The sequence below is a fragment of the Neoarius graeffei genome, chromosome 14 (assembly GCF_027579695.1).
Source record: "Neoarius graeffei isolate fNeoGra1 chromosome 14, fNeoGra1.pri, whole genome shotgun sequence".
Lineage (NCBI taxonomy): Eukaryota > Metazoa > Chordata > Actinopteri > Siluriformes > Ariidae > Neoarius > Neoarius graeffei.
In genome coordinates, this window is record NC_083582.1 from 6,161,516 (window position 1) to 6,176,677 (window position 15,162).

The 15,162-nt window shown below is 44.6% G+C and overlaps 1 protein-coding gene across 1 annotated transcript in view; it reads right to left on the bottom strand.

Annotated features, from left to right (window-relative positions):
* The window catches only part of odad2 (outer dynein arm docking complex subunit 2), a 178,544-nt gene that overhangs the window by 130,608 nt on the left and 32,774 nt on the right, over nucleotides 1–15,162 (bottom strand). Inside the window, exons 7-9 of the mRNA XM_060938718.1 lie at nucleotides 11,617–11,807; nucleotides 5,265–5,369; nucleotides 4,639–4,789 (exon numbers count right to left, since the gene is read on the bottom strand). Coding sequence (XP_060794701.1) covers nucleotides 4,639–4,789; nucleotides 5,265–5,369; nucleotides 11,617–11,807 — 447 coding nt within the window. The remainder of the gene's footprint in view (nucleotides 1–4,638; nucleotides 4,790–5,264; nucleotides 5,370–11,616; nucleotides 11,808–15,162) is intronic.

Sequence of the window (15,162 nt, forward strand, 5' to 3'; positions counted from 1 at the left end):
TTAACCCAATTCACGATATTTGGCTCACAATTCGACTTGATTCATTACATTTTAAAAAAATAATAATAAAGCCAAATTACCAAAACAATTTGCACCATTTATTTTCCGATTCTTTATTTACTTAAATATTCCTTTTGTGAAATAAAAAAAAAAACACTTGTTTTCTTTGCTTAATAACCAAAAACAATTATTTCCCCACATTTGTAAAAGTTGGAGTAAAATATAAAATCACCTATTAACTAAAATATTCATTTTATTAAAAACGAAAAAGATAATAAATATTATTATATGGCACGAGCTACTTCCGGTAAAATCATGCACTCTGATTGGTTCCTCAGCGGGTGGTATTTTCCCATAATGCCTGTAGGCGATTACGGACTTTCTTTCCAAGGGGCTGGCTTTCAATGTTGAAAACAAACAAACAAACAAACAAACAAACAAAACGACAAGAAAAATGAATTGGAAATCAGAATGGAATAAAAAAATGGCTGAAACACAAAAGACAAACAAGAGTCAGTGAGTTATTCAAGAAATGAGCAACGACGAGCGTTCAGAAACCGCTAACCGCTAACAGAAATTCAGTTTTGAAACCGCTAGCCGTTTATTCAGTCAGATATTTTCCTGTAAAGACCTCACGCTCAGTTTTTCTTAATAAACTCATGAACATTTGTACTCCCTCCATTTGTTTCTCTTTTCTTGATCTTTCAGCAGTCTGTAAAAAGAGAAGAGCTCTGATTTCTTGTTAAAGGACATGGGACATGAAACATAAATGCACGCTATATCAGTTTCTTTCCATTAAAAATATGAATTAATTGCATCAACAAATACAAAATCATCTATTAAATTCAGCAAAATCGTTATATTCGTGATGATTATATGGCATTTCTGCTCGACTTCCGATATGCATTTTTTGAAACCGGAAGAGCCGCTGTCACGTGATCATACGTCACAAAAACTTTCGGGCACAGCACAAGCGGGTAGATGAATGGAGAAGTGGATGACAAGAAAATTGTTTTTATAGTCTTTAACGTACATTGGACATCATGGTGTATTGTGCTGCTTATGGTTGCAATAATTCCAATGGGAAATGCCCTGGAGTAAGTTTTTTTGCATTCCCCAAGGACCCGAAGCTGAGGAAAGTGTGGGCTCACCTGCGCATGCGCAGTAGACTTCGCGCATGCGCAGTAGGCTTGGTAGGACAACTTTACAGAACACCTGTTGAAAAAAACTTTGCACCTACTGTTTCCCACAAACTGTGTTCGGACCATTTCACTGAGGATTCTTTCAACATTAATACTCAGGTACTGAGCGATATTAATTCATGAAACATGAAACAGGAAGCATAAGGATGAGAAAAAAAAAACAGTTCAAATCGGGAAGCCGCGCACACCTGCGCCAGGCTGCACAAATGCGCGCAGCTTCCCGACCCAAACCGCCTCTCTCTCATCCTTACACTTCATGCCTCATGCTCCATTAACCAACATCGCTATTTTTTTTTAAAAATCGGATCTGCGCGATTCAGCCGTGAAAAAGGCGGCATCCGCCAAAAGGCGCGCTGTTTGCATCCCTGCACGGAGGCCAGGGGACAGGGCAGGAATATTTTTGTTGATATGAGTGATCCAGTGCGATTTCGCGACCCCCCTGTTGAAGACCTCTGCGCTAAGCGTCTGAAAGCCGAGGTAAGGATTAGTATTATAATTTTGGGTGTATCAATTATTGATTATCATAATTCTGACTCGTTTCGCCATTTTGAATGTTTTCATCTCGGACTCTGGAAGCATTGTATCTCAATCAATCTCGAAAAATATCAGCAAAAAAAAAACTAGCTTGCAACGGACTTTAGCTAGATCTATGATGAACTTTCAATGTATGATACAAAAATAATACTTCTTTCAACAGATCATTAGCCTTTGAGCAGAATTGTTTTTAACTTACCGGGAAGTGTTATCGAGCCGACCGCTTTCAGTTTCATGGGGATTGAATGAACTCTCACTCTCAGAATCATCTGACCCGTCAGAGTAAAGACAAGATCCATGTTCATGTGAATTTCCAGCTATTGGTTCGAATTGATAGGGTCTAACTTCACACCTCTGTGAAACATCGGGAATATCACTGTCGATGGTGTCCATTTCGGTAGCCTGTTTACATTAGATTCCCAAGCGCTGGCTCCTTGGAAAGTTTTTGTGACATCACGGGTCACGTGACCACCTAGCTCATTAACGAATCCTTGTTTTATGCTGATGTATAAAAAAACTTGAATAATGTGATGATTTTCACATTTTTGACGCCCTGCAGTGATTTAGATGGCATTTCTTATGTCCTTTATACATAATTATGCCCAGAAAAAATCCATGTCCCATATCCTTTAAATCTATTTATAGTCAATCACACAGCAGCTCTTTCCCTCTATGTTATTTGTGTTTTCGCGGCATTAGAGCTGTGCTACTTCCACCTACAGTGAAGTCGCGTGTATTCCTGCTATTGTATGTTATTGCGCCCTCTGCTGTCCAAACAAAGAATTTTCAACAGAGGAAAAACTAAGTTATCAGTTAATAAAGGAATGACATTTAACGCATGTATAAGACCAGCTCTGATCTACGCATCGCAAACATGGGCACTAAATCAGAGACTAGAGCGAGTATTATTAAGAGCAGAGAGAAGAACGTTACGATACATGGCAGGAGTACGGCTCAGAGATGGTACAAGTAGTGAAGAAGAAGCAGCTCAGTGCGGTGTGACACAGATCAAATATTGCTGGTGAAGAGATTGAGATGGTTTGGTGGGCGGTGCGGTACGGTGGTGCAGTGGTCATCACTGTCGCCTCACAGCAAAAAGGTTCTGGGTTTGAACCCCACAGCCAATGGGCACCTGTGTGTGTGTGTGTGTGTGTGTGTGTGGAGTCTGCATGTTCTCCCTGTATCTGTGTGGGTTTCCTCCAGGTGCTCCGGTTTCCCCCACAGTCCAAAGACATGCAGATTCGGTAAAATCCCCAGCCACTGGGGTTGCACAAGCCAGTGCATACTTAGTGCCAGTCCCAAGCCTGGACAGACTGGAGAGAGTCACGTCAGGAAGGGAATCCGGCGTAAAACCCTACACCAAATCAAATATGCAGAACAGACAGAAAGAAATCGAAAGAAGATGATGATGATTGAGATGGTTTGGTCACGTCAGAAGAAGATGAGGCACTTGGTAGAGTTTATAGATTAGAAGTTGATGGCGTAAGGAATCATGGAAGGCCAAGGAAGACCTGGAAAAGATGCATCGAAGAAGATCTAGAAGAAGGAGTTAAATGGTGTTGAAGATGGTTTAGATCAAAGAATTAAACATCTGACCCCCTGAACTGGGGGAAAAACCTGGCAATAAAAGGAAGAGGACAGTGGAAAAAATAAGATTAAGCAGTCAAACGATATACCGTTACATGCTTATTGTAGAACATTCTTAAAACAAGTTAGTTCCTGCTCTCACTTGTATTATAGCAGCTATAAACAGTCAGTTTCTTCACCTCTGACTGCTACAAAGCGCTGACACTGGAGACTCCTTCCATCAACGGTAAACACGCGTGCTTCTCCTGACAGAAAACTTCACCATGTTAACGATGTCTTAAACGAGCCGTTACTACATTATTAGAAATGATAATGTATTAATACAGAACAAAGGCGTTAATATAAACCTGTGATTCGTAGCTGCAGTACCGTCTGCGCTGCTGTAATGGAAAATTACTGACCAATCAGAATCGAGAACTCAACAACGCAAAGCTGTGAGATAAAATAAGCTAAAAAATAAGAAGCATTGAAGTCAGAACAGATTTTTTTTTCTTTGACTCTTTCCTGTCAGGAATATCTGTACACATTATCCACGCAGGCATGACGAGGTCATTCTCAGCACCTCAATATGGACCATAACCCCCCCGCGCCGGGCCCCGGCTCTCCGTACGACTCTGTAATACTTTGCACCTGTGTCTTGTTAGCTTCACCCGAGTCTTGTTTGTAATTAGGCAGTGTGTATATATAGTTCCTGTGGGTTTCTCCAGTTCTTTGTGAGGTCTTGTTGGTGTTAGCGCTTTGCCCTTTGCCTGCATGCCACACTAAATCCTCCCTCTTTATTCTCTGGGTTTGTCTTGTGTTTTTAGAAGTTGCCTTGTTTGGAATTTTAAGGGTTTTTTTAAGTCTTCCAAAAAAGTACCATGGAGGTCCTTCATATGATTTTAGCTTTATTTATGGTGTTACGTTGCCAACGCTCTTACAAACCGGTTCTTTACAGGTCTCTTTATGGATCCGTCAGCCTACGCTGACATGAGAAAGAGAAAGGCAATCGTTTGAGATTCCCAGAACGGAGACATCTGATTATGAATTTCTTTCAATGAGACATGATGTGGTAAAGTGACGGATCTAAACACTCCAGTGAATTCCTGGACCCGACCCAACACTGCAGTGTTCACGGAGAGCTAAACAGACCCCGCCCACAAGAGACAAACCGCAAGTGACAGAAGAACTTGCTGAGTAATGAGCGCATCTTCAGTGCTCTCTTCCTGACTTCCTGTTTGAAAAGGAAATACATCAGATCACAGCTCTCGAGCCTTTACATGATGAAGTGAACTGGGTTTGTTACTTTACTGGGTTAAAGTAGGTGTGTGTGTACCTTTAGGTACTTGACTAGTTTCTGAATGTGCCAGTACTCTGAGGGAACATCAGCGTGATTGTCTCCTTGTCTCTCAGTCTGATCATCATCCTCCTCGCTCTCAGACGAGCTCGCACTAAAACCTTCAGCTCCTGTTCCTCCACCTGGACTCCTGTTACACACACACACAGGGTGCCAATAATTATGAATGTCACTAGATGAAAGACAGACAGACTGATTAAGAAAGAGGGATAGAGAGAGAGAAAGAAAGAAAGAGACGAAAATATAAAGAAAAGAAGACAGACAAAAGGAAAAGAAAAAGAGACAGACAAAAGGAAAAAGAAAGAAAGGACAGAAAGAAAAAAGAGAACAGACAAACAAAAGGAAAAAAGAAAAGTAAAGAAAGAAAGAAAGAAAGAAAGAAAGAAAGAAAGAAAGAAAGAAAGAAAGAAAGAAAGAAAGAAAGAAACAGAAGGGACAGAATGAAAAAAGAACAAAGAAAAGAAAGGACAGACAAACAAAGAAAAAAGAAAGAAAAATAAATAAGTAAATAAAGGACAGACAGACAAAAAGAAAAAAAAAGAAATGGTCATCTCTCACACACACACAGATCTTCTGTAGGCGTGGTCTTTGGGTGTTTCACTTACACTTTGAGGGACGAAGCGTGGCCTGGAGGCGGAGATCCAGAAACATTCCCTTTCTTCCTGCTCTCTGATTTGGGAGATTTTTTCCGACTCTCTCGGACTCTCTCACTGCGTACAGAGTTAATGCAGTCATAAAGCACCGAGTGTGTGTGTGTGTGTGTACTGAGGTTCAGCATTAATAAGATCAATAATGTTAAAGAGAAACCGTTCCATAATAACCACGTGCATTAGAGCGAATGTTTGTTCCGTCCTCAGTGGAAACAGAAGAATTAAAGCGTGAACACGTTCACGTGAAGGTGAGACGTGAGCAGGAACAGACGTGAACACAGTATCAGCTCAGTTCTGCTCATCAGTACACCTGGGCAGGTGGTTAAGGATCAACATAAAAGAGACGGTACAGTCCGGAAGGGGCGATGATACGGATCCGGGTACTGGAACTGTTTATGGAATTGTTCCAGTCAGACAGTTTCTCTTATTCACTTTAAAAGGAAAACACGGGGCTGGTGAAGAAACGGTTCATATCTGAGACAACACAAGTGAGAAAGAGTTTCACAGACGTTCCACACCATGACAGGTAACTATAAATGGATAAATACAACACGTTATTCTTTAATCAATAACACGATGTAATGGCCATCAAACCACTGTGACACAAGAGCTCAAGGAAGAAAGATGGGCAAACAGATAGAGAGAGACAGAAAGAAAGACAAATACAGACAGAAAGAAATAAGGTTTCTTACAAGGACTAGCTGTTACAATCCCTAATGAATCAGCTTGACACTTGCCTTGAGTGGATCAGGTCGACATGTCCTCTTGGTTGGGTTGAGCTTGGGAGTGACCACTTAGTGATGTTTTTCCAATGTGACACATCTTCAGTTGTGCACCGCAACCTCATTGGGTGTTTCGGCCATTTATCATAACACACCCTCAGTTGTGGCAGGCCCACCGCAGGCTGATCAGACCTGGGTGTGTGCCGCATGGAACTAAGTGCTCATTTAGCTCCCCACACTGGCACTTTTCTTCTCAGCCACAGCCAGTGACTGCACTTCTCAGCGACTGAAGCGAGTTCCTTGATGATCTTCCTCTGGGTCTGCCCTCTGATTCCCACTTCCTTCAGAAATCTTACTGTGGAGCTGGCAATGAAGCCCCTGCAGCCCACCTTCACAGTCCAGCCCCGATCCTCTGCTTCAGCTCCCAGGTTGGCATAGCGCAGCTTTTTTCTTTCATATGCCTCATCAACGGCATCTTCCCAGGGGACCGTCAGCTCAACTATGAAGACACGGCGGCAGGAGTTGGACCAGAGCACCAGATCTGGACGCAGATTGGTCACAGCAATTTCCGACAGGAAAGTAATCCTCTGGCTTAGGTCGACCCACATTTCCCAGTCTCTCGCTGCATTTAGTTGGCTGGAATCTGAGGGTTCGATCTTGGTCAGCTGCTTCTGGCCTTCCTGAACAAAGATCGTTTTCTGTGGGAAAGTACCCTGGGCAACTGGTGGGATGGCATTGATCATAACTCTCTTGTGCTCAATTGCAGAGGCTAAATATTTCAGTACTTCAGTGTGCCGCCAGGTGTATCTTCCTTGGGTCAGGCAGATCTTATAACCCACTAAGATGTGTTTGAAGGTTGCCGGGGCCACACACGGGGGACACGCTGGATCCTCTCCAAGCCAGAGATGTAGGTTTGCTGGAGAGGGGAGAACATCGTAAGTTGCTCTGATGATGAAACTCAGCCTGTTCGCCTCCATGTTCCACATCTCATCCACCGGCCTTGCTGTGCTTGGGAGACTGCTCTGGCACACCTAGCTGCTTCCTCCTGTTGTCGCACCTCCTCCACCACCATGTGCCGTCGTTCAGTTGGAGTCACCTTTTGCCATGTGGGTGCAATTGTTCCTAATCCGAAGCCTCCTCTGCCATATTGGACGTGTCCCACGATGTCCCGGTGTCTAAGAGCAGCCTGTGCATCTCCCACTGCATTGTGTGGCTTCCACTTCTTCCCTGTTGCCAGGGTGGGAGCAGTGCCTCGTACCAAAGGATCCCGGGACTCGGTAAGGGTCAACTACTGCCATGCTTTGGCACATTTGTACTCCTCCACCAGGCTTGAGATAGGCATGGAGAGGGCTCCATTCCCATACAGTCCCACGCTGCTCAGGCATCTTGGCAGCCCAAGCCACTTCCTCAGCTGGGCATTCACCAGTCTCTCGGCATGGGATAATCCAACTTTGTAGATGGTAATGGGCCACATGAGACGGGGCAGGAGACCAAACTGGAAACACCACACCTTCAACTTCCCTGGAAGACCAGTGCTGTTGATTTGGTTCAGGCCATGCATTGTACTGTATCCTGCCTAAGTTGTTCCACTTGTTCAGCATCTTTGAGGGCTGCATTGTATCAATGTCCAAGGCTTTTGATGGGTTTCTCCAGGATCATTGGTATTGGCTCCCCGCTGATGCAGAACCTCTCATTGGAGAGTTGGCCTTTAACGATGGAGATGCTGCGGCATTTACTGGATTTAATCTTCATTTGAGCCCAGCTGATGTTTTCCTGGAGTTTGTTCAGCAGACGTTTGGTGCACGGCTTTGTTGTTGTTAAAGTCGTCAGGTCATCCATATATGTCCTGACTGGAGGAAGACGCAGCCCATTCTCCAAACATTCACCTCCACCCACCCACCCACCGTGACGCTCGGATGATCATCTCCATTGCCATAGTGAAAGCCAGGGGAGAAATCGTGCAGCCCGCCATTATTCCAGTCTCCAGGTGTTGCCAGGCAGTGGTGCTGTCCTGTGTTGTGACACAGAACTGGAGGTCTTGGAAGTAAGCCTTGACCAGCTTTGCTATGCTCTCAGAGACATGGAAGAACTTAAACACCGTTCAGAGTATTTCGTGTGGCACTGACCCAAAGGCATTGGCAAGATCTAAGAAAACCACATGCAGGTCTTTCTTTTCCTTCTTGGCCATTTGTACCTGGTGCCAGATGATGCTTGCATGTTCCAGGCATCCTGAAAAGCCACTTATGCCGGCCTTCTGTACTGAGATATCAACGAGGTTGTTTTTCACCAGGAAGGCTGAAAGCCTTTGGGCCACAACACTGAAGAACGTTTTCCCTTCCACATTCAGGAGACTGATCTGGCGGAACTGGTTGAGGAGTTTTTTTTCCTTGGGAATCAAGATCCCTCCTGCCCTTCGCCATGCCTTTGGTATGATGCCTTTATTCCAAGCCACCTTCATTTGGCACCAGAGGTACTTCAGGACACCAGGAGGTGTTCTTATAGACCTTATAGGTAACACCGTTAGGCCCAGGGGCTGATGCCGATCTCGCCCGCTTTACTGTGTTCTCTATTTCACTCCAAGTAGGGGGCCTTGTTTCCATCTGATGTGCTGGTGGTTGGATTGGTGGCATGTCATCTGGGATAGTAGCGGGCACATGCCTCTGATTGTTGGAATAGATCTTTTCCAGGTTCTCCTCCAGCTCCCTTATGGGTACTTTTAGGGTCCCTGTTTTCTCCTTGACAAAGAGGCCTTTAGCAAACTTGTATGGATCTTTGTAGAAAGCAGCCCTCGATTGCTCCTTCTTCTTACGTTGCTTCCTTAAGCACTCTGCTCTCCGCAGCGTTGCTAGGCACTGCTTGATGTCATTCTGGAGTGCCTCAAGACCATTCTTTTCCATGTCTGTGGCTTTCTTCCACTGCTTCCTCAGTTGCCTTTCCTCCTTCACAAGCCTCTCGATTTCCTGGTGCCTTCTGGACTTGCACCGAGTTGATGGTTCCTTTGTTGTTCTTGGGTTCTTGCTCCTCACCCCGAATCTCTCTACCCCATAGCTGTAGATGATCTCTCCCAACTTCTCCAGTCTCCTTTCCACATCTTCTTTCAGACCTTCTAGGAGCTGGACAAGGTCTGTGTCGATGGTTATCCATTCTTTTCTCTGGCAGGATGTAGGCCACAGGATCTGAGGCTTACGCCCATCCATCCTCCATTCTACAGCTGGTTGTGGCTGGGTGGGCTCTGGGCTTGGGACAAATGGTGGACTTGTGCTAGACTGAGCTTCCTTTGGGGTTCTGATACCCTGTGGACTGTGGTGCTTTGTCCTGCCACTGGGCTTCACTGGACTTATTTTTCTTACCTCTAAGGAAGTACTTGTCAATGCGAGGCCCCTTGTTAAACTCTCTCAGGCACTTTTTCCTGCCATGATGGATCTTGAGACCCTTCTCTGATGTTATCTTTTTCCAGCCACAAATACAGCTTTGTAGTGAGTGACCCTCCTGTACTATTGCTCCATCAACTGCCATGCCGATCATTGGATTCATTGTCGTTTCCGTTCCATGGTCTGTTACCAGGTGGTCCGCCAATGAGTCATCTTGTACCCCTGCTCTCGCTGACTCAGGGGGTATTCTCCTTTTTGAAGTTTTCGTAGCCATAGTTGGGTGAATCCATGCCACTGTGTAGTGGTGGATTCTGCCAACATGGGTAGCTAACCCATGTTAGCCCCGATGGGGTCTATTCCCTCCTGCCAGCAGTCTCTCCAGGCTGTCACCAGGTCTTTCCCCGGTTGTCGGCTGCCCTTTCACAGCGGTCACTGGTTTAATCCAGATATTCAGGTTTCTTACAAGGACTAGCTGTTACAATACCTCAGCGTTTCTCAACCCTTTTTCAGTCACGGCACCCTTCAGAAGTATGCAAATTCTCAAGGCACCCCCATATAAAATATACGCAGTCACACCGACCCCGGCAGTGACGTTGTGACATGAGAAAGGGGGCCGTGAGACAAATTTTGATGATGCACAAGGCGGCGATGATCTGCATTAGTGTGACTATTGTTTTTTGGAATTTTAATTCAATGTTAGAATATATAATTTTTTTGACGGTACCCCTAATGAAGCCAGACGGCACCCCAGGGTGTCGCGGCGCCCCGGTTGAGAAAGGCTGCAATACCTAACAGTTTCTCTTATTCACTTTAAAAGGAAAACACGGGGCTGGTGAAGAAACGGTTCATATCTGAGACAACACAAGTGAGAAAGAGTTTCACAGACGTTCCACACCATGACAGGTAACTATAAATGGATAAAAAATACAACACGTTATTCTTTAATCAATAATACGATGTAATGGCCATCAAACCACTGTGACAAGAGATCAAGGAAGAAAGATGGGCAAACAGATAGAGAGAGACAGAAAGAAAGCGAGAGAAAGACAAATAGAGACAGAGAGACAGAAAGAAATACAGAAAGACAGACCGAGACTGAAAGTCAAAGAAAGAAAGAAAGAAAGAAAGAAAGAAAGAAAGAAAGAAAGAAAGAAAGAAAGAAGAGGCAAAGAGAGAGACAGACAGAAAGGAAGAAAGAAGAGACAGACAAAGAAAAAGAGAACATGATTGCTCAAGAAAGAAAGAAAGAAAGAAAGAAAACGTGATTGCTCAAGACAGAAAGAAAGATGGATAAAGACGGAGAGAGACAAAAGAAAGATAAAAATCAATGAAGGAAAATGAAAGAAAGAAATAAACAGAACAGTGTACCAGACATCAAACTCCTGTGGTGTACGAGGAGTAAAAGACTCAGGGACTTTGTGCTGTTACAGGAAATGAGTTAAGGTCTGTGTGTGTGTGTGTGTGTGTGTGTGTGTGTGTAACAGTAACTCTGCTTCATCACACCATCTCATCGTTCATTATTTTCCTGTAACAGCACGACACGCAGGAGTTTATTCCCTCTTAATAAAGTGAAGGCTCCTCAAAACCAGAAGACCGGACACTTCATTACCCTCAGCGTTACCCCCCCAACATTACCCCCCCAGCGTTACCCCCCCAACATTACCCCCCCAACATTACCCCCCCAACGTTACCCCCCTCAGCGTTACCCCCCCAACATTACCCCCCCAGCGTTACCCCCTCAGCGTTACCCCCCCAACATTACCCCCCCAGCGTTACCCCCCCCAGCGTTACCCCCTCAGCGTTACCCCCCCAACATTACCCCCCCAGCGTTACCCCCTCAGCGTTACCCCCTCAGCGTTACCCCCCCAACATTACCCCCCCAGCATTACCCCCTCAATGTTACCCCCCCCCCAGCGTTACCCCCCTCAGCGTTAACGCGTTAACCTCCCCAGCACCAGCATATACACACAGAGGGGTTTGAAACGGTTTGACTTTTATTTATTCATTTAAAAGATGGAGTGATGGAGCAGGCAGCTGGAAGTGTTCATGTCTCTGCTGGATCTATCTGTGGATGGAGGAACGTGTGATGTATCAGGAACTGCTTTATCAGCTGACAGCAGTGGCGTGGCGTGGCACCCCCCCCCCACACACACACACACACAGGAATCACCCATCAGCCCCTGGCCATTTCTAACAGTGGCGACTGTCACTCACTCCTGAGGGGACGTCACACCGAGGTTCTTCCACGTCGAAGAAGGTTCTAAGCGCTTGTTCTGTTGTCTCGGCTTCCCGTACACATTCTTTTCCTGACGCTCGTAAGGTCTCAGGGTTTGGCCTGCTTCCTCCAGATCAACGGCTTCCACATGTGGGATTTTTCGAGTGGTCTGAGGTTCTTCTTTAAAGTCCTGTCGAGGGGTTTAAGACATGAGAGCGTTTAAAAGAAAAGAAAGAAACCTGTCTTAATTTGCACTGAAACGCAAGCTGTAAAACCTACAATAAACTGGTCTTGTAAAATTATACAGAGTGGGGCTGTTAAAAAGAGCTCTTCCTCTTCTCTGAGGACGGAGCGCGAGTGTGATAGTGCTCAACGGCATATTTTCCAGCCTACATCTGACACGCTGACATTTTATTTCTTTATACTTATGCCACACACTTGTGTCTGAGCGAGCGAGGTAGTGAGTAAGGCTACATCCACACGACAACGGCAACGAGATTTTATTAAAAAAAATATCACGTCCACATGGGCAACGGATCAGTAAAATATCAGGTACATATGGCAACGCAACGCTTGCTGAAAACGATCCAATACACATGCCACACCTCTACGTGCACTGTAAGACGGTCCCATCGGAGACACCAGAACAATAGAAGAAGTAGGACGCATGCACATAAACCCCTTCTTCTACCCGGTGTGAAGCACTCACAGGAACAAACACACAACAACAAGAAGAAGAAGATGGCTGCGACTACGCGAGGAAATCGTGCCTTCTGTGTGTACAAATTAGGTTTATTAGTGTGCATAGTTTTATATAACTTAATTTTCTTATTGTGTGTGAACATTTTGAAAAGCAGTCTTATCCAATAAAAAAAAAGAAATTAAAGAAATGGTTCAGTTACTTGTTTATTTAAAAGAAAAGCTGTATACAAAAGTGAATGCAATGCAGTGGTTCATACAAAACAGCGAGAGTGCTGCTTGTTCTAGTCATGTGGTTGTGACGTCATCGTAAACAAATCCGTTCTACTCATCCAGACGACTTCGCAACGGCGCCGTTGCCAGATTTTTCCACTCTGGAACCCGTTCTCAAAAAATATTGTTGTGGGGCACCCAAAACGCCGGTGCCATGTGGACGCCAGGCCGAAACGATAAACAATTTTATCAGATTCACCTGAATCCGTTGCCGTGTGGACAGCCTCGAAGTGAGTGAGGTAGTGGCCAAGTGAGGGAGGTAGTGAGCAAGTGAGGTCATGAGGTAGTGAGCAAGTGAGTGAGTGAAGTAGTGAGCAAATGAGCAGTAGTGAGTGAGAGAGCAAGGTATTGAGGTAATGAGTAAACGAGGTAGTAAGTGAGGTAGCACGCAAATGAGGTGGTGAGTGAGCGAGCGAGGTAGGTAGTGAGCGAGTCTGGCTCTGCTTGTTCCTGCTGAGATGTATATTATAAAAGAATTAAATCACACCGATGAGTTTGCATCACTCAAACTTTTCTGCGTGGAATAACAATACGCTCTTTATTTGAGTGACGGAAAAAAAAAACCCACGTTTTCAAGGTTAGTGTGCTTTCGAGAGCTTGTAATTGGCTGAACAATATGAAACATTTATTGTTTCTGTACATTCCTCACTGCAGCCTGGCAGTTTGGCACGTGGTGAGTGGAGTCTTTGTTGCAATGCCACTCACTCGCTGCTGATTTTATTTTAATCTCTCTCCCTCTTTTACTACCCCGTGCCACATTGCCAACAGGGTGCACATGAATTGTTTGCAGCAGGGGTGTTTTTAATCACAGGCGTTTTGCGATGCAGAAAATAGCCTCCATTCTTCCAGCATTTTATGCTTCTTTTCCATTCTGATGACATAGCGAGCGAGTTGAAAAGAGATTTTTTTTGAAGGAATTGAAGGGTCTGAATGAGACACAGAAAACCAAGATGGTAGCTCACGTACATCTGCAGTGTATTTCTGTCGTGCCAAGGCCGCCCTGTTCTTTCCACAACCGTGTGTGTCATAAAAAGCCTAAAGTGGCCCCGGGCCTGAAAGCACCATCTACACACTTGGTCCGGCTACAAATTTTGCTCCGGTCGTTTTAAATTTTATTCATTGTACCTGTAACATGCGAGAAGGAACGGTCATGATTTTTAGTAAATCCCTTTAAAAAAAAAACCAGAATGCATTTCTCATCTGAGCCGATTTGAAAAATGCTACTGCCTTTTTTTTTTAATTCCTGTTTTGCCGGTGTGTGTTGAGTGAACTCTAGTCGTTTCCATCATCATGGCTGGAAAATGAGAAAAGCAGACGGAGGCAGAGGCGGATTCGCAGCTGTCAGGCCTGCGCTAGCTGTCAGAGCAGACGCCTCTTTTCGACAGCTCCTGACAGTTCCTTGGGCACGTAATGGAGTGACATGGAAAAAGAGTGGCAGCATGCGAGCCTGAAAAGAAGAAGCAGAGCACAGCGAGTGTTTAAACGATACCCGGATCGCCATCGGTAATATAAACAGCGTGCTAATCAAAAGCTTTACACAACAAACACGCGGCTCACGTCAGCGACGGACTGATTGCTTTTCCTTTACGAGAGCCTCCTCTTTACCGCGGTTTTGACCGAGTGTCTGATTTAATAAAAAGAATAAAAATGCAGCCGTGTGCTGGGAAGCCGATAGGTTCGGAGATAGATATGGCGTGTTGTCTTTGGCTGGGTGGAGGCACTGACTCGGAGGAGAAGCGCGCTGTGCAATCAGGGGCTGAGTGTGAGCTGGATGACAAAAGCGTGCCGGAGCAGACTTATTACCGCGAGCCGGGCTCAGATCCAGAGGAAACGAGTCTCTGGGGTGAAGCGCATTATTCTATTCACTTTGCAGCAGCCGCTATCACAACTCTCAGTAGCTTTATTCGAGTACAATCGATGAGTCTGTCTGCGTGCTTCTGGAGACGTTCAGGAAAGTGTCATCTTGGGACATGAGGAGCAATTAGAAAAATGAGTAAAAGAGCAGAAACTAGAGATAACACGATACTGCTTTTTTTCTTTTCGCCAATACGGAAACCTTGACTATCAGCCAATACCGAGACCCATGTGGGGTTTTTTTTCCTTTCTTTAAAAACGACTAAGGTTTAAAATGAAGCACATGCCTTTTTATTCAGTCTTTTAATATGCAAAATATTTCCAGTTGCAAAAAAAAAAAAATCATCTTTTCTTCAAAAAGCGTCGTTTATTGCGAAGTATTTCCACACTGCTGACATGGAACAACTGTTTTATTCTATCCACATTCACTGGATTTTGAGAAACAGAGCATTTTTATTTTTTGAAAATTCGATCAATGAAAACTTTATACAAAGTGTTCGACAAAATCGTTTCCGCTTAGAATGTAAACAAACCGGCGAAATGACGGGAGCAATTTGTGAAAAATGCGATAATAATAATAATCCTTGAAAAATAAAAAATATATATACGTTCTTACCATCAAATACTTTCATTCCATATTTTGTTGCTTTTTTTAGGGTTTTGTTTTCGAGTAGAGTTTTTATTTCGTCCTCGGTTGGACTAAATAAAACACGCTACGC